Genomic DNA, 17,963 nt, shown 5'->3' with positions numbered 1-17,963 from the left:
TTTGCCTTTATTTGGAAGTAGGGGTGGAGCAATATGTGATCATATATTGTGCTATAGTACAGTATGGAAAACACCTAATCACACTGATGCCAAAATATTATTTAAAGTAATTAAATTACTTAAGATTTTTTAAATGTTTTGTTGCTCAGCATCCAATAATAGAAGACACTTTTTAAATACATATTTATTCAGAAAATGATCTGAAAATTCACTCTCTAAACATCATCAAGTGACCCCTATGCACTCATGATAGTTACTGCAACATTGATGTCTTGCTACTGTTGAATCAAGTTAGTTTCGATCCAATGGGTGATAAATAGAAGAACAATGAACAGATAAGATGTTTTTTGGTATGACATTCACTAGTGATATCTATTGCAAGCACCTAAATACCTGTCATGAACTGAAACGTTCCTAATCTTTCACAATAAAGTGCATCGTCTGTCTATGTAGGCCCAAGCTGTCCCCTCAATAAGCAGGGTATTGCACAGTTCGTTATATTACCACTCTTAACACCAAGGCCAACTGCTTCTTCAAATGCTTTCCTCTGTTCTCAAAAGGCAAATTATCAAGACTAAAGAGAAATGAAGCATTCCAACACCGCTCTTCTGAAATTCACAAAAACTACACGAATGTGTGACTTGAGTGTCGTTGAAATGATTAATAGCCCATACTTTGACTACAAAACAGATTCTCCTACACACGACAATCTTCAAAAATATACAAGATTGGAGATGAAGCTTACAAAGTACAGACATTTATAGCAAGATGATTAATACTGTAAAAACGGAAGTTGTTGATATTGTGGCTCTGGAAGCTTGTTGAAGCCGTTTGAACGCGATGCTGCTCTAAATACTTTTGTGATCAGCGAGAAAAGCTGATCAGATGAAATCCTGGATTTTGGTATTTAATAAAAGGAAACAGAGATATTGTAGTTCAAGGAAGTGTCAAATCTTAGACCGTGCGGGAGTCAGAGGTTGTTTTGGCACATTTAGAGTGGAAGAATAAATACTCCTGCATGCAGATTAGCTGATGATAAAGGGTTATCACTTGTCAGAAGCAGAAAATGGCAACGAGGAGGCCTCGATACCTAACCTCAAGAAGTTGGCATTTGGATGGCACGCAGACCTCCACAGATTTAGCCCGTGAGCAGGATTGCTGTTGATCTTGTTGATGCTGCAGCGTTACGATTGGTTGGTCGGGTGGGCGACAATCTGACGGGTGCATTCATGGCTACCATGGTGATCACTGAGACCAGGAAGTGGCTGATTCAAGGCTATCAGTCGCAATGTCCTCCACCAGATTCTATCTTCCTGGCTGCAGGACCCAGTTCCACCTTGCACACCCTCTGGGCAAACTTCAGTGAGCACAATGTCTCTCCCACATTACTCTCCAGAGCAGACACCTTTAGTAGAAACAAAATAAAGGCTCATAACATAAACATGTAATTAACTGCAAATGTGTCACATATATATATACATTTAGAGCAGTAATCTCACCTGCACCACCATGACAGTCTTGCTGCCTTTGCCCAGGGAGTCTTGTAATAAGTAGGTAAGGCGGGAGTTCCTGAAAGGGATATGAGTCTGGCGAGCTCTCAGTGCCTGTATGACGTCCCCCAGTGACAGAAGGGAGCGGTTGATATTCTGGGCCTCTTTCAGCCTCTCTCCCTCGGCACCAGACTTCCATACCCTTTCCGAGCCAGCCAGGTCCACCAGGTTCAACTTGCCTGAGGAAAGAAAAGTTGAATCATAGTAAAGGTGGAATGGAGAAAATCCCGTGTCTGACTGAATCCTGATCAGAAGCTTCTCTTTTGTACTTTTTCCTCTTCATTCTCTTTCTCAGCATTCCTTTTGCTAAAAAGAGATTCACAAGGACAGCCCTTGGAATATTTTATTTTTGATTTAGCTTTATGCAGTAGCTAGACCGCCTAAATAAAAAAAGAGGAATTCAAGGAGGAACGCCAAAGTCTGATTCAGATCTATAGCAACTATTAATTCAGAGCCTTTTAAACACTGTCCCTGTAGCGGGAGAAACACACGTGTGACTGACCGGTGGTTTTGGAGCCGGTGGCGAGGTCAGTTCCCTGAACGGTGGTGCAGAGCAGAGCATGGGAGCGGGAGCTATGCTGGTTCATCTGAGTGCCGAAGGTGATCCTGTTCCTTCGGGCTGTCGCCAAAATCTTAACAAACACAAGAATAATTAGCATAAATATAACAATATATTGTTATAGTCATTGGTAATTCAGTATCCTATCAGTACAGATCGTTTAAAACACACTGTGTCACCTTCTTGATGTGCTGAAAGCTCTTAACTTCGATGACCCTGAGGCCCGGCACATGCAGCTGTCCTGTTCCATCCGGGTTGATCTTAATGTCCAGTTTATCTCCATCCTTACTCAGCAGGTCTCTGAGAAACACAATATGAGGACAACAATAAAACAAGTGACTATTAGTCGGTCTAATATATTGCAGACTAAACAGACATGCGAAGGAAGGCGCAGCATACTGTACCTTAGCACCTCGTTGTAGATCTCCACAGAGCTGACAGTGACCGTGTAAGACCACATGTCCTTCCTCTCCTCAATCTCACTGAAGAGATGTTTCAGGGCTCGCTGGTTGATGCCTGGGTTCTCCACACTGCCCTGAAAATCAAATGATACTTAGCCTGCAGCCTACATTATGGACCCGATACTTGTGCTGGTATGTTCAGTGACTCCAATATCTGTTATTACTCTTTGGCTCCAATAATGCTGTAAAACTAGAGAGTTTACCTCCATTGTGTGGGTTTTTCCAGAGCCAGTTTGTCCGTAGGCAAATATGCAGACCTGGTAGCCATCGATGCAGGACGTCACAAGAGGCTCAATCTCCTGAAAGACCTGAAGAAAACAAACAAAGTGTTAGAGTTCTCGTTGTGATTGTATTTCCTGCATGTGCTGCTGTTCGCTTCCATACCTCTTCCTGTGTGGCCTGTGGGTGGAAGACCTTGTCCAGTTCAAAAATGCGACTCTTTCCTTTGTTCAGCACATTGAGTGAGGACTCATTGTTGGAGTCCGTCGTCACCACCACAGACTGGCCCTCCTCGTGCTGGTCCTCCTTCAGCACAGGCTTCACACGACACAGCACGCGGATGTTGCCTAAAAACAGAAGGTCACGTTCAGGATACAGGTTTTATTTTCTGCAGCGGTTTTTTCTTACGTCTTCTCTGCGTACCCTTAAGCTCCACCAGCTGCTCGTGGTACTTCCTGCGCAGTGCCACCTCCTTCCTATATTTCTCCAGGAGATCTTTGTTGGCCTCAGACATTTCACTAATAGCTGCTGAAATCTGAAAAAGACAAAATACAGCAAAAGAAGTTCTTTACTAGGCTTGTTGATTTATCACTCGCCTAAACGCACTGCGTTGACATCATGGTGTGATATCATGTACGTATACCTGTTTTTTTGCGTCACTGATAGCTGCTCCGTAAAAGTCTGAGAAGTTTCGAACCTGGCTCCGCAGACTGGTGTAGTCTGTTTTCATGGAGCGTAAAGTTGGAGGGAGTGCAGTCAGACGCTTCTGCAAGCCTGACAAAAATTAATTGTAAGAATCAAACTCACATAGAGGAAAGAAATAGTAAAGGAAAAGTTTAAAGGAATGTTGGGGAATTTAGTTATTTGCTTTCCTGCTGTGAGGTAAATGAGAAGATTGGTATTACTGTCCTCATAGAGAGTGGTATCTATTTCCCAAAATGTTGAACTATCTCTTTAAAGACTACGGTTATTGTTTCTTTCTTCTCTCTCTTTGGAGGTTTGATTATTTGGTGTAACTTACTGAAAAACTGCTCCTGCAGGTTCTGAAAGTGTTCTGCTGAGCAGGTGGCTGCAGCCTTCACAGCCTCCTCCTTCTTCTCCTCCAAGTGGCCAATCTCTTTCAGCAGGTCCTCTCTCAGTTTACTGATTTCTCGCTCATACGCTGCGATCTGTAAAAGGTTCAGCGCAGCAATTTGTCAATCTGTCAGCTCGACTGGTCCAATCTGTGCAGGCTCAGCTCTGTAATGAGTTCATCTGTCAATGAAATTGATCCAGGTTGTGAATTTCCGGCAGCTAAGTGTAAACTTCCTCCTTCTGCCTTTCATTTTCTCTCCTTTCATCATCTGTTCTCAAAACAGCATGTGGTTTATTTACCCTTCTGGACTTCTCCAATTCTGTCTCTTTAATTTTATTGAATCAGAGTTGATGACATCAGGAGGACCATTTGGGATTTGTTGCCAGCCAACAGCAATAACACATGTGCTGATGGTTATTTAGCATTATGATGGAGCATTATTGTCAAAAGCCCACCTTGCAATTTATATCCAACTTGTTGCTGCTTGAGACACTTTCAAAAATGGTGTGGAACAATTATTTACCCAAGTCTACAGTGTTATACTGCATGTTAAAATCTGTTTAATCTGTGTGTGAAAACTCACACCAAACTGGTTGAACATTAATTCAATGGCCTCTGTTTGTTACCTTGTGCTGCAGATTGCAGCTGTATTCATCGGACTTCCTGATGTGTTCCTCCAGCTGTTTGCACCGCTCATTCTGATTGGACAGCTTAGCGGACAGCAGCTCATTCTTCTGTCTGGCTTTGGTCAGCTGCTTTAATGTGGTCGGTGATTCCACCTCCACAGTCTGGGTGACATACTGAGAGAGAGAAAACATCTGATTAGGGTACTAGTTCGTATTAGTTCATATTAAACATTGTTATGTTTCCAGTTAACAAATCTCACTCTGAGTCGAAGGTAAGATTTACCTTCACCACTGGCTCCTTGCCTCTCTCTCTGTCCAATTCCAGCTGCAGCTCCCTCACTCGGTCCTCTCGTTTCCTCAGCTCCTCTCCTCTCCTCCACTCGCTTTGTTCGCTCTGTCGCTCCAGTTGTGACAGCTGCTCAGCACGCTGCTGTAGGGACATCTCAAGCTGCTGCACTCTGCTGCGGAGGTTTTCATTCTCCTAGCCGAGCACATAAAACAAAAGCACATCTTAAAATATTTGTGTTGGCGGTTACTGATGGCTGCCTCGGGAGCGCGTCAGCGAGCTCTCGGCTGTGTTGGTGCGCCTCACCTTGATGAGCATGGTGCTGGACTGGGAGGGGATGGTTGACAGCTGCTGCAGGAGGCCTTGGGTTACGCTCAGGTTCTGCTTCAGACTGTCGTTCTCTGCTGACAGACACAGAACCCGCTTCTCTGAGTCTGTTGCCCCCTGAGGAAATTGAACATGAGGTTCAGCATAACAATGAGAGATGCATCAAAACCAGACATACGTATGTCCTTGTGGATGAGATGGATTTATAATCTTACACAAAGTATGTGTGGCATTTGTACAGCATGGCATTTCATAGGGTGTATGTGGGCAGCGGTTGCAGCTTTGCTGATGACGTGTAAAGTGACAAAGACTTGACAAATGATTAAATCAATAGTTAACAATGCTTACGGTGGCTGTTCTCAGTCTAGACAGCTCCTCCTCGCGCTCCTCTATGCAACTCTTGAGCTCATCGATCTGTGCAAGAAATGAGAAAGGTTAAAAGTCTAATGGAGGATGCTTGTTGAAGATTTTGTTCCATTAAATTAAATTTCAACACAATAAATTCTACTTTTTGATCAATTATTTTTGGACTTCAGGTTGCGCATTTTTCCTAAATGGATGTAGCATTTGGGATTCAACCAATATGACGCTTACCTGCTGTTGAAAGGCCTGTATACGCGAGTGTCTGTCCTTTTCGTTCAGCTCCAGCTGTGAGTGCAGCAGACGGAGTTCTCCTCTCAGCTTACTCCTTTCACCCTGCAGACCGTACAGAGACTCAACCAGCCTGTGAACCCCAGCTTGTGTCCCTGCATCGCTGCTGGACTCGCCTGGGGGACATTAAATAAGCAAGACTATAATCAGCCTCTGCATATCATCACCATCAGCCTGAATACTGACCCATAACTAACAGAAGAAAATAACCATAATCATATTCTGTCACCTTCTGACCCATGTTCATATTACGCCACTGAGAAATAGAACCAGCCAATATCCTTTGAACTTCTTCTGACCGGTTTTCTATATGTTTCCGGTTGATGCTTGTGCGTGCGTAATATTAATGGACATTAGAGCTCTTTTACACACCATGCAGTCACCGTGCATTGCAGTGAAGTTAACATTATCGTTGCCGTGTGTTCCCACTCTCACGTCTCCTGGGCACCGTAACAGATTACGGCAGCTTCCCACGTGGAGCCTGGAGCGAGGAGGAGTGTTAAAACAAAACAACCTGCTAAAACTGCTCTATTGTTCATCAGGGACCTGAATAGCATCGTTTATACTTTCTTCATCCTCAATTATTTATCGTCTGATTTTCATGGCAAGGCCTTATTCTAATTCTATCAACACGCCATGTCAAGTTTGCTGTGTCACAATGGTGCAGGGAAAGGTGGTGGTGCAAGGAAGATTTAAAAAAAACAAAAAAAACATGGAGAAGTGGATACAGCTGAGCATCAGGGGTGTTGGAAGAAACATGCTTGCAAGAAAAGTCTGCAGAGGCACTGAGATAGCTTTGTACGTTTTAAAACAACAGCTTGAAAAGATGAAAAACTTACTTCCTCCAACTCAAAAACAGATGATAAAGATTTAAAAAAATGGGATTTCTTGTTACATTTTTGATAAATGACAACTGAATGGAGAAGCAGTCATTCACTAGAATCATATACCGAATAACAGATCACAACACAGACAAAATGCACTATTGCTTGAAATACTGCACATCCAAGAGGCATCACTTATGCCTGCAAGTTGCATTACAGTAAACAAACAAGCCAAACAGCCTCGTAACAGTTGGGACATGAACTTCAGGCTATTTTTAGGCCAGCACAAGTACACGTGATGCCTGCCATGTGCAAGGGCTTTTGCAGGAACTAAAACAGCACTCTAAGCCATGTTTAATTCATGACAGAGAGCCACACTAGAGTCAATAGACAAGTATCAAAGACCTGCGCCCCAGAATACTGTATCTATGTCCTGTGACTAATGAGAGTCAGTACACATGAGGTCCTCTCCTTAAACACACCTACACACTGAGATTCATATAACCCTATCTGGCTATCACACACATTATCATACATAATGACGTATTTCTCTGAGGCTGGATCCCTCAGCCTCAGGACAGGAATCTGATCTGTCTACAGCTTCATGCACAGAAAAGTGATGTAGGATAGTGCAGTTGGCATCGCTACCCTTCTGGTCAAAGAACCATCTGGTCAAATCTGAAACACGGCAGATACCCACATCTAAAGCCTTCAGGTCAATCACAGCTGTACAGTGTTTGTCTGGTCTCTTGACCAACAGCCACATAAATCTAATCAGCCTGCTCCTCTGCTGATGACTGTATTCTTCTATAAAAAGGTATACAGTGTGTTGCTGGTTGAAGAAAAATCTAATCTAGGGTGAACCAACAATGGACAAACCAGGACACTGTTTTAAGAATCAATGGCTCCTAGTCATGGAAACAGTCATGGAAAATGACTGGATTTGACAGCACAAAATATATATTATGTAACCCGGTAAATATACAGCTATTATGGCGAGCGTGTGAAATTGTCTTTCTTTCTTTATTGTCCTTGTAATCCATCTTTCTCCATCCATCAGATGATCTCATCCACTCTGAAGTCTCATATCGTTTTAAATCTACCTGTAGTCCGCAATACCATTTTCTGCTTCTCCTTTCACACAAACCAATCTACTTATGTGTGTGGTTATGACCTATACCTCCCTCTTTTTCATCATCCTCACACCCACCACATGGGAATGTAAACCCTAACCCCCTCCCCCCCATCCCCGTCCCTCTTCTCTCCGCCTCCTTCCCTTTCTCTCCCTCACCCTCGCTCAGCGGACTGGGCGTCTGTTGCTGGCTGAAGGCCTCCTCCAGGCTGCTGATGATGCTGCTCTTGTCCCTGAGGCGCTGGCGGTATGACGCTCGCAGGGCCTTCATCTGGCGGCGGTGCTGGACGCGGTGCCTCTTCAGCTGGACCCGGTACTGGTCGGCCTGCTGCTGCAGCTGCTGGAAGTGGGAGTACTGCTCCAGAAAACTCAGCAAGTGGGACATCACCGCCACCAGGGGAGACTCCGTCAACTGGGCAGTACCGAAGCACACACACACATACATAAGTTTAACATAGCAGAAGCTCCTATTTGGGGAACTGCTCATTAATGTATCAGGTGAGCGGCTCAGTCAAGGTGATGACATAGTTTTGCTACCTTTGCTGTTTCCAGCTGAACCTGCGAGGCCCTCCTCTTCTCAGCCTCCTGCTTAAAGGACAGAAAAGCAGCCAGAGGAGTGCATGCTGGGATGTCCGGGCCTTGTACCTCACCTTCGTCACTCAGAGACATTTCATCGCTGTCACTGCTACTGCCTGGATGACAACAAATCACATAAACATAAAATCATAAGTGAGTAAAGGGATGTATGTACTGAATAATCAATAAGTAGAAACTATCCCTATAATGAATGTTATATCATCCTTCTATATCATATCACAGCCTTTATGTTGGACTATAAATAAAAGCTATTTGAGCACTCACTGGATTCACCAAGCCGAACACAAGCCTTTTTTCCCATTTTGGAGGTGCGGCCATTTTTCCTCCTGGTCCCTGTTTCCATGGAAACAGGTCTTGGCTGCTGAACAAAGCAACATCCATAAGGGTCAGACGGTAATAGGCATAATATTTACACATTGCACACATAGAAAGGCAGAACAATGACACCACCAATGTCCTCGTCCTTTAAAACAGAGCCTTTTTGTCCAGTCAGGTGGTAGATGACGCATGCATGTTCCCAGAAAATTAATGATTTTTTTTCTGACAGAGGAACCCCAATGATGGACATGATGGGGCTAGACCTACGTCTGAGGAAGATCCCTGCGCCCCCTCCAAAGCTTCATCCTCCTCCTCCTCCTCCTTCTTAAAGACAGTGTAGAAGATGTAGACTAAGAGGGAGTAGAAGGCGTACATCTCTACACCGTCCAAGTCCCCCTGTAAATGACAGATTCACTAAATAATCACATACATCTCTAGATCTTGCAGCAGAAAAGCAGACAAAATATTATATTTCTCACCCTGATAATAACACTCAAGGCTTGACTATAATCAAAGGATGCATGAATGTAAAAACTGGTCTCGACACATCAGGACTTCTCAAGAGACTACATTATTTTCTATTTTAACCGTCATCCCGCTCAAACATGCTGAAATATTTCTTTTTTTATTTTACCTTATTACATATCTTTTCCTCTTTGATGATGACAATCTGACCTCCAAGTCATTTGTATTCCCCCTTCACACTCCATCTGTGTCTTCCCATGCAGCCCTTGTTCTCAGAGCTGCAACAGCATCCCAGTGTTGTGTGTGTGTGAGACTCCCTCTCTGCCGTTCTCTCTCCTCCCCTTTCTCCTCCCCTCCACTTTGTTCCATCTCCACTACAGGCTGCATCTGCAGCGAGCATGCTCAGTGCAGTCTCTTCATCCGCTGCAGTGGAGGGGTGACGGAGTCGGTATGGAGACTAATTGAGCCAGGAGGGGGTTGACGCTGATACCAGCAGCCAGAGACAGCGGTGGATGAGATGTGCCAGGTGCTCATACAAATCATAAACTACAACATAATGCACTAAATATTGAGATGTTTGCAAGGACTGTAAACGGTACAACAATTGGACACTTGAACATGAGCCAAGAGAACTTTCAAATGCAATGTAAAATGACATTACTGGAGTGATATTTTGATAAACATTTACATCATTTATTATAATATATATTTAGATGTTATGTCGATGTAATCTTCCTTGAGTGTACATTTACATTTTGTATCAACCAAAAGCAATTAAATAAAAATTACATGAGACATTTCTAAACTTTTAAATACTTCCACATTGCCAAAAAATACATGAACTCGATGAATCATAAAAAAAAAAAAAAAAAAAAAGCACAGGCAGCATGATTATCATTATCATGGCACCTCAAACTTACAAAGGAGTACATGATGAAATGTTCCTGGTCCCCTGTCCGTCCCACAGACAGGAACACAGCCATGAATGCTTGTTGTTACACTGCAGTAAAACTGCTGAGGCAGCCAATCACAGCTCTGAAATCCTGAGAGAGAGAATCTGCAGTGTACATACCCTACACATATCTGTAAGGAATATTAATATCTTGCAAGGACAACACTATGGACAAAGAGTTAAACGGATGAGGTAATTTATGTTATAACATTGTCACCCCTAAAAACCAAGTAAGTAATAAAAAAGTGTCTTAATAAGTATCAAACGAGGATGAGGTAAGAGCAGAGCCCAGAGCTTAGACCACTGCAGATATATAAACAGCGATAGCGCTGAGGCTGCAGAACAAATAGGACCCGTACTCTGAGGCAGCTGGATGTTTTTGGAATTTACAACACTAAAACTGCTCGAGAGACATGATGTGGAGGGTGTCGATAGCCTAAAGAGGAGCAGTGCCTGCTAGACATCCTTGGAAATGATCACAAAGCTAATTAAAATGCCCACATAATGTTGAAATTGAAATGCATAATTAGTGTCATCAGGGCTCTCATTATGTCTAAAAAGGTTATTGCTGCGTCCCAGTGACGCAGAATGTCCCCGTGGGCTACCGGTTGTAAAGACTTTTCATTACCATGCAGACGACTTTAAAACACAAAGCAAGATCCCGTTTGAAAAGCAGTTATCATCGTATTAGTTTTTACATATATTAAACATTCATATGTAAAAGCATGTTATTCTGTAGTGCATGTGGACTCAAATTCAGGAACTAGTACTGCGACTAACATTTTTTTTCTTTTTTTGATTACTCTGTTGATAATTTGTTTTGATTCACAAATGAATCAAGGCATCTACAAGGCATTCAGAGAGTGTTAACAATGCCAGTGATTTCCAAAAGGGAAATCTTCAGATAGCTCGTCTAAACAGTTCTGTTGCACTATGAGTTCAAATGGCAACGGAAATACAATTAATACAACTCAAATCTTCTTCACAAATGTCCTGAAATGCTTTTAAGTTATGCAAAAATGAATGTGCCTAGGTCCATTTCGTCACTCTGTCCCACAGCCAATATCTCTACTGGTTTATTAAAGGCCTATGTTACATCGGTCAGTCACATCCAACAGAAACCTGCTGAGGGCCTGTGTGGAGGCCCAACAGCCAACAGACATGGAGCCCTTTAACAGACTCTTGGTGAGACCCTCAGTTGCAGCCGGAGAAATGAGCAGAGCAAAAGTGTTTGTTCCGACCCTCTGAGCCACAAGCAACGGGAGGCTGAGGGCCACACCGCCAAAGGCCCCTAAAGCATTACCGGCAAACAGACACACCGTCAGGCAGCAGGACAGGGAAGACAAACCGAGGCAGCGTGTCATAAGCGTGAGAGCGTCTGCTGAGAGCCAGTCACTCAATCCCAGCAGCAGACAGGAGCCACAAAGGAGGATGTGTGCCGTGTTGTGGTCTTCACTGAGCCAAAGGAACTCAAAGGCGAACAGCGCTGGAGCCAAAACCTCGCCGGCCCACTCTGCTTCTCTCTGGATGGAGGCGAGGTATGAGCTGGAGGGAAGCAGGATGCAAAGTGCTGCAGAGAGTCCAAGCAGGAAGAGGCCTACTGAAGGAGCCCTGTGATCCTGCACAGACAGGAGCAAAATGAAAGAGTGAGACATTCTACACATAGATTTATTGATCATCTATTTTCTAACTAAAAATAACAGATCTCAACAATGGGGTGACCAGAATACACATTCATTACATATTACAAATAAGCAGTTGAGCTGCAAAATACTCAACAGATTAAAACAAAACTTAGCTTACTAATTATGTTCCGTTACCAGTAAATAAAATTGATACTAAAATGTCAGAAAGTAGTGAAAAATATCCATCACGTGTTTTGCTAAAAAGAAGTTCAAAATCAAAGGATAAGCATTAATGAGAAAATGTATAACATTTTTAAGAAGCTGGAACCAGAGAATGTTTGGCAATTTTGCTTGAAAAAAAAAAAAAGACTTGAAAGAGCACTACTTTATCTAAATTATTATATTTTTTCTGTAGATCGACTAGCGTTAATTGCTGAATCGACTATGGTTTCTAAAACTTTGTTAGTAAGTTTTAACATCATCTACATTGGCAGTATGGTGAATGACACGTACCTTAAAGAGTCTGTAAGAAGAGTACAATGCTGTGGCAGACAAAATGATGTTGGAACAAGATGTTGTTACCCACTCTGTTACACAGGCCGCCATTGATCCTGAGGACGAGTGACACTCCTGTAAACATCCACGATTTTTGCAACTTTAGTTACTAAAACTGTTGCATGTATCTGAATATCGGATAGTATTTTATAAAGTCAGCTAATAAACACAGAGCACAAACAAACCAAACTTTGCGCAGGAACACTTGCAGGTTTGTTTTGACACGTGACAAGTCCGGATATGGCCAGTGCGCATGCTCCAAGAGATGCCTTCATAGCTCCTCGTAAACACTGCCACTGCACCAGCTGTAATACGCGTAAAATGTACCACGGGCCAAAGCGAATTAATGGAGTTTAGTGAATTACTTCAGTATTCATTTCTAAGTTTTAATTATTTTCTAAAGCGATTTTCCTTGTTTTATATGAGACTGTGCTCTGCAAATAAATTCGAACTTAAAATACGTTTACAACCCATCTGTATTATTATTATATATATCTGTATTACACAACTAACATTTTAAATAGTGCTGTAGCCAACAAACGATGATCAGCCAAACTTATTCAAAATCATTACTGTTTTCACTCTTTAAAAAAGTGTATTCGGATTTTGATAAGACTGCCTTATTAGGTTATGTGAATTAAAGGCACATTCATATCTAGCACTATGGCAAACAGGATTTTTTCAATGGTGTGTAAAAAATAATAACCATTGTTAGTATGAGTTCCAGCCTACTGGTTGTACGCAGCAGTAATGCAGGAAGAGGTGTTTGATTTCCTACGACAGTAACGTTACCTGAAGGCAGCTTAAGTTCGAAAAGTATGGCGGCGGTGTGTTTGACAACCATAACAGAGCAATGGATACGAGAGAGATTACAACTAAAACATCCATGTCTAGGTAACATTATGTCATGCTAATACAAGTAGTTGTGTCGGAGTAAATGTCAGTTGAATTACGGGTTAAGTCGTGCAGTTTAGCTTTTGTCACTAAAACTCAATTAGCCAGTTACTTTCCCAAGCCTTAGCATCTGCGGCTAAGCTAACGGAAGCTAACATAGCCTCTAGCAATTAACTGTCACCTGCTGCAAACCACAGCACCAGAAGCAAATAACTGAGCGCAGTCTCATGTATACATTAAACTCTTTAAACAGGTGATGTCCGCTCACTGAGCCTCCCGGGGACGTACGAGGAGAAGATAAGACTTCTGGGAAACGCACTGAATAACTTTGTCCGTCTGAAGTCTCTGGACCTCTCCTGCAATGCGCTGGTCTCCATTGAGGTAACGTTGGGTTTAAACGCTCTACCACATCCTCAAGATGAATGCTGGGAAAAAGGTCGACCATTTAAAGTCCAGTTATCCCCTTTTTATTTCCTTATTATACATTTGTATGCACGTTTCTGACAACACGTGGTGTTAATAAGCCCTTTTAATACTGTATGGTTTCCTCCCCAGGGGGTTCAACATGTGAAAGTGCTGGAGAGGCTGATCCTGTACTATAACTGCATACCTTCCCTTGAAGAGGTGAAAGTGCTGTTCGAGCTGCCAGGTTTGAGAGAGCTTGACCTCAGGCTCAACCCTCTGGCCAAAAGTTACCCACGATACCGTCCTTGTCTGGTGCACGCCATGCCCAACCTACGCAAGCTAGGTAAGATATAGCCACGTCGCCCAGGTTGTGCTAACCACAGGTAAGCTTTGATCATAACTAAGTGTCCTCCTCTTGCCTTCTAGATGGTTGTTCAGTCAGAGACACCGAGCGCAAAGCTGCCATAATGCAGTTCTCCTCTGACCTGCTACCTCTGCAGAAGAGCTCGTCTTTGACTCAGGTTGCTGACCAGAGGTACGCTGATTGTCAGATGCTTCGGTTTAGGTGTTTCAGCTCAACGTTGAGTTGATAGAGGGCCCCACCAAGGACCCTGAGAACACGGGAAACAAACACAACTGATTTTAATGTTTTTCATGAATCGTATAAAAAAGGACATATAATCTTTGGGGATGTTTGATTGAAGTTTTCCCCCCTAAAAAAGGGAGTGACTCACCTGCTTAATTATAAAGAAAGCAGTCTCATGTGGATCAGTGTAGAGTTTTAAAGCCTCGGCGTTGTCCGGTGTGGCTGTCGTCTGTGTTTTCATCTTACAACTTTAACCCTTTTCAGTGTGTTTTCAGCTTCTGAAAGTTAATTGTAATATTTGGGTCGCCCCAAAAATGTCTTACTCAGTGTTCAAATTGTACATAGCGACACCTTTTATTTGTCACTTCTGGTTGCAAAAAAAAAACAAGATGGCAAACTCTATGCTTCAAACCCGTAGTCCACAAACCAATGGGTGACGTCACTGTGACTACGTCCACTTATCATATACAGTCTGCAGGTTAAAACCTCGGGTGCCAAAAACACCCACTAAGAATCACCGTTATCACAATGAACTCCTTTCAGACATGTTCTGGAGTTGTATCTTTACCGTCTTGCTTGTGGTTCCCAGAAGCAGTGATCAGAGACTGGCTTTAGTTGACCGCTTGACCAGGAGGCTCTCTCTCCTGACTGACACCGATGATATTGTGTTGAATTTTGCTGCGACGAATCATGGAGACCAAAGTGCAACCCAGGCCCACTCAGTTCTCAAGGAGGCCAAAGGTAAGATGTCAAAGTGTAAAAGCTAAGTCAAAACCAAACTAGTAGTATTTGTGTTCTTTTCAAACTTCTATTCATTCTGTCTCACAACCCAAAGAGGAGGAATCAAAAGACTTTACAGAACAGAGGTGTTCTACTCCAAAACAGGTGATTTTTATTTCACTGTAGGTCAAACAATATTATCAGTTATACATTTACATTATCATATATACTGAATGTGCCCTCTTGTTCTTTTTTAAGGAAACCGCTAAATCCATCCTCAGGTATCCTCCTACAAAATACGGTAAGTTTTTGCAGCTCTCTTCACAGAGAGTCATGGAGATATAGAGTTGGGAAAGTGCATGTTAGTGGTTTATTAAGAGGATGAAGACTGTTGTAATGACGGGGATAACAGTTTGTGGTTCAATGATCATTGTCTCCTCTTTTGTCCCAACTTTATGTGGATCAACGATATCATGTTCCACAAGCAATTAATCAAAAGATCTGTACTTTTTATCTGTGGATTTGAATAGGTAATCAGAGCTGGGTGAACACAGGATACAATACTTTATTCAGAAATGGAAATAATAACGGAGACTAAATAAGTTGTACCCCGACCACTGTCCTGTCTTTTCCACCAGGTGGAGACAGAAGCCAATTATTTCTTTTTTTTAACATGCACATCTAGGGTGAATTAATATTAGTGATTTATTATGTCATTTGTAATTTGACCAGATATCGCAAGGTCCAAAGTGCCACACATGAAAGAAGCATCTCATAAGCGAAGCTCTACCTCATTAAAAGTCACTGAAAGACCAAAGGTGTCCTTTGGCCCCTATGTAGAGACACGCAGACCTGTGCCTGGAAAACAAAAGCAAAAGGACTTCCCCAATCAAAGCAGACATGCAGCCAAGGGACATTACACCCCCAATCCTGGTAAGAACAGTGTCTGTACTTCATAAAATCCTCTGTCAGACTTCAACATCCACAAATACATGTTGTTGAATGTGTGTTTTCAATATTTGAATGCAGATCAAAGTCACGGTCATAGTTCCTCATTAGCTAACATCCGGCCTCCCAGTCCACGTCGTCCTGGTTTGAATGTGTCTGACCTCTCAAACCCCATCTTACATCCTCCAAGACTGACCTACTCCAGCGTAAACGGGACTGAGGGGGGCTCCAGCCAGCCGCATCAAGGGGACAAGAAAAAAAGGGTGGGAAGTGAATTCAGTCTGAAACTGAATCATTATTATTTTGTTCCTACTAATTGTACACATCATATTTGAGGTTGTTTTCTCTCTCACGAACTCGTCTCTTATCTCATCTCCCAGGGTAGTTATCGGAAACCCCTGGAGATGCTCCTCAACCTCGTGGACAAACACTGGACCGGAGAGAGGTCATTGCATCATAACAACAACTTCCTGTGTGAGTTTGGTTTGGGGAATGTGGTATCTGATTACAGAAGCTTGAAGATAATGTCTGTCATCATCATTTCTATTTGTGGCTCTAGCTCGGGCGGTCCAGATCCTCTCTATGATGGAAAATGATATTTCCAGTCGGGAGGCCGAGGTCAGGACCTTACGACGGGAAGCTGCCGCACTAAGCTTTCAAGCGGCTGCACGAGAGGAAGAGCACCAAAGTGAAGTCCGTAGCCTGTCCGCTCAGCTGGAGGTAGCCGGCAGTGGTGTTGTGAGTGGATTCAGCACGAGAAAACGATGTTGATCTTCAGGTGGCCTTGATGGTTTTGGAAGAGCGCACTGTATTTATTGTCTTTTCTCTAACACAGGGCAAACTAAATGAGCAGCTGAGGATTGTCTTGGGGGAAAATGTCGCTCTACAGAAACAGCTCATCAAGTTAGAACGACAGTATCTCAAGTCTATGATGAAAAGTTCACCTGTTACTCAGATCAAAGGTGAGTGTGAAGGCCAATGGGAGACATGTAGAGTGCCTCCTTGCTGTTTTTCCAATTTAGTTGGGGCTTCATATTAAAGTGAGTGAATATATGCACGTATCACATTCCAGTTTCTTTATTTTTAGAGTTTTTCTCATTTCACTTAACCAATTTTGACCATTTTGTGTAGGCCCATTAACTTAAAATCCAAATAAACAAATCATTTAAATTCCAGGCTGTAATGGATGAATAAATAATACTTTTGCAATGCACTGAACGAGTGATCATTTTGCTGTTTTCCTTACAAACTCACATTTTGTGCTTGCACATTCTCAGAGGCTCAGACTGAAGTGGAGGAGCTGAGGAAAGAGATCGAGGGGTTGAGGGTGAAGGTGCAGGAAGCTGAGAATGTCAAGGATTTGTCAAATATGCTGCAAGAAAGCCACAGGTAAGAAATCAGGCCATTTTAGTGTTGGCACTTTGTTTTGCTGTATCAACCACAACCACAACCCGTGAAGTTCTCACACCTAAACCAGCCCTACTGTGTTGTTTGTGTCTGCGTATGTACTGCAGGTCCCTGGTGGCTACCAACGAGTGTTTGCTAGCTGAGCTGAAGGGAAGTGGGGAACTTTGAAGAGGAATTTGAATGAAAATATCAAAGCAAGAATATGCTGAACGTCATATTAACATTGCTTTCGCTGCACGAGGCCCAGCAGCTACAGACTGTTTTTTTTTTATCATTTTTTACTTTATATCACTGCAGTGTACATGTCATTTGTGTGTTCCTTGCCCTTTTGAAAATGTTTCATTATTTAAAAAAAACCAAAAAAAAAGCCAGCGTTTGGTTGATGTAAACCGTAACGGGGAAAGGCAATTAATTCAAGGAGGTTTGTGTATAAGTGTGTGACAAGGCTGTTATGTTAAATGAATGTAAGGGGGGGAGAATGTCAGTGAGGAGGTCATAATGTATTTTCTGGATCAGTGGCAAGATTGTGTCTCTCTTGGCTGCTTTCACGTTTTTTTTTTAGGTCACTTGTGTCTCCATCTGCTTTGTACGCTGCAGTGGAATGAATGCTTCTAGATTCCAGCTGCACTGTGACTTTATTTATACCTCTGCCTTCAGGGCTGGAGAGCTACACACACACACACACACACACTTCCCTCTCACAAACACTAATGCAAGACCTGGCAAACGTTGGTGCCCCTGCATGTACTGAGTGTAGCTATTGTTTTTATGTGAATGCTCG

General features: G+C 42.8%; 2 protein-coding genes and 1 long non-coding RNA gene across 4 annotated transcripts; 2 read left to right on the top strand and 1 right to left on the bottom strand.

The window, feature by feature from the left end:
- Positions 1 to 169: 169 nt before the first annotated feature.
- On the bottom strand, positions 170 to 12,558 carry LOC142969229 (kinesin-like protein KIFC3). Its single transcript, XM_076109000.1, has 21 exons — positions 12,408 to 12,558; positions 12,181 to 12,297; positions 8,893 to 11,661; positions 8,572 to 8,668; positions 8,248 to 8,402; positions 7,870 to 8,122; positions 5,698 to 5,870; positions 5,452 to 5,517; positions 5,083 to 5,220; positions 4,774 to 4,971; positions 4,491 to 4,664; positions 3,811 to 3,958; positions 3,433 to 3,563; positions 3,213 to 3,324; positions 2,955 to 3,136; positions 2,774 to 2,878; positions 2,514 to 2,644; positions 2,289 to 2,409; positions 2,053 to 2,182; positions 1,500 to 1,729; positions 170 to 1,405 (listed from the first exon to the last, which is right to left on the bottom strand). Exons 3-21 carry the CDS (start codon positions 8,998 to 9,000, stop codon positions 1,280 to 1,282), a joined length of 2,778 nt encoding a protein of 925 aa, XP_075965115.1. The 5' UTR covers positions 9,001 to 11,661; positions 12,181 to 12,297; positions 12,408 to 12,558; the 3' UTR covers positions 170 to 1,279.
- LOC142969231 (uncharacterized) lies at positions 6,138 to 11,299 on the top strand. Its single transcript, XR_012959103.1, has 3 exons — positions 6,138 to 8,439; positions 8,530 to 8,700; positions 8,855 to 11,299. It is a non-coding gene; the product is annotated as an uncharacterized LOC142969231 (long non-coding RNA).
- Positions 12,559 to 13,016: 458 nt separating the features above from the next.
- Positions 13,017 to 17,803, top strand: cep72 (centrosomal protein 72). Of its 2 annotated transcripts, none has more exons than XM_076109066.1 (14): positions 13,017 to 13,116; positions 13,370 to 13,497; positions 13,672 to 13,864; positions 13,948 to 14,056; positions 14,697 to 14,848; positions 14,943 to 14,992; positions 15,086 to 15,128; positions 15,560 to 15,760; positions 15,857 to 16,038; positions 16,156 to 16,249; positions 16,335 to 16,513; positions 16,611 to 16,737; positions 17,053 to 17,164; positions 17,290 to 17,803. In XM_076109066.1, exons 1-14 carry the CDS (start codon positions 13,041 to 13,043, stop codon positions 17,348 to 17,350), a joined length of 1,707 nt encoding a protein of 568 aa, XP_075965181.1. In that variant the 5' UTR covers positions 13,017 to 13,040; the 3' UTR covers positions 17,351 to 17,803. The 2 variants fall into 2 exon arrangements, with proteins under 2 accessions (XP_075965181.1, XP_075965180.1); XM_076109065.1 differs by having other exon boundaries at positions 13,039 to 13,116; positions 15,668 to 15,760.
- The last annotated feature ends 160 nt before the right edge of the window (positions 17,804 to 17,963 follow it).

Source organism: Anarhichas minor, unplaced genomic scaffold (assembly GCF_050575085.1).
Source record: "Anarhichas minor isolate MPS153535 unplaced genomic scaffold, ASM5057508v1 ptg000041l, whole genome shotgun sequence".
NCBI classification, from domain to species: Eukaryota; Metazoa; Chordata; class Actinopteri; order Perciformes; family Anarhichadidae; genus Anarhichas; species Anarhichas minor.
This window is presented reverse-complemented; position numbering and strand designations above follow the sequence as displayed.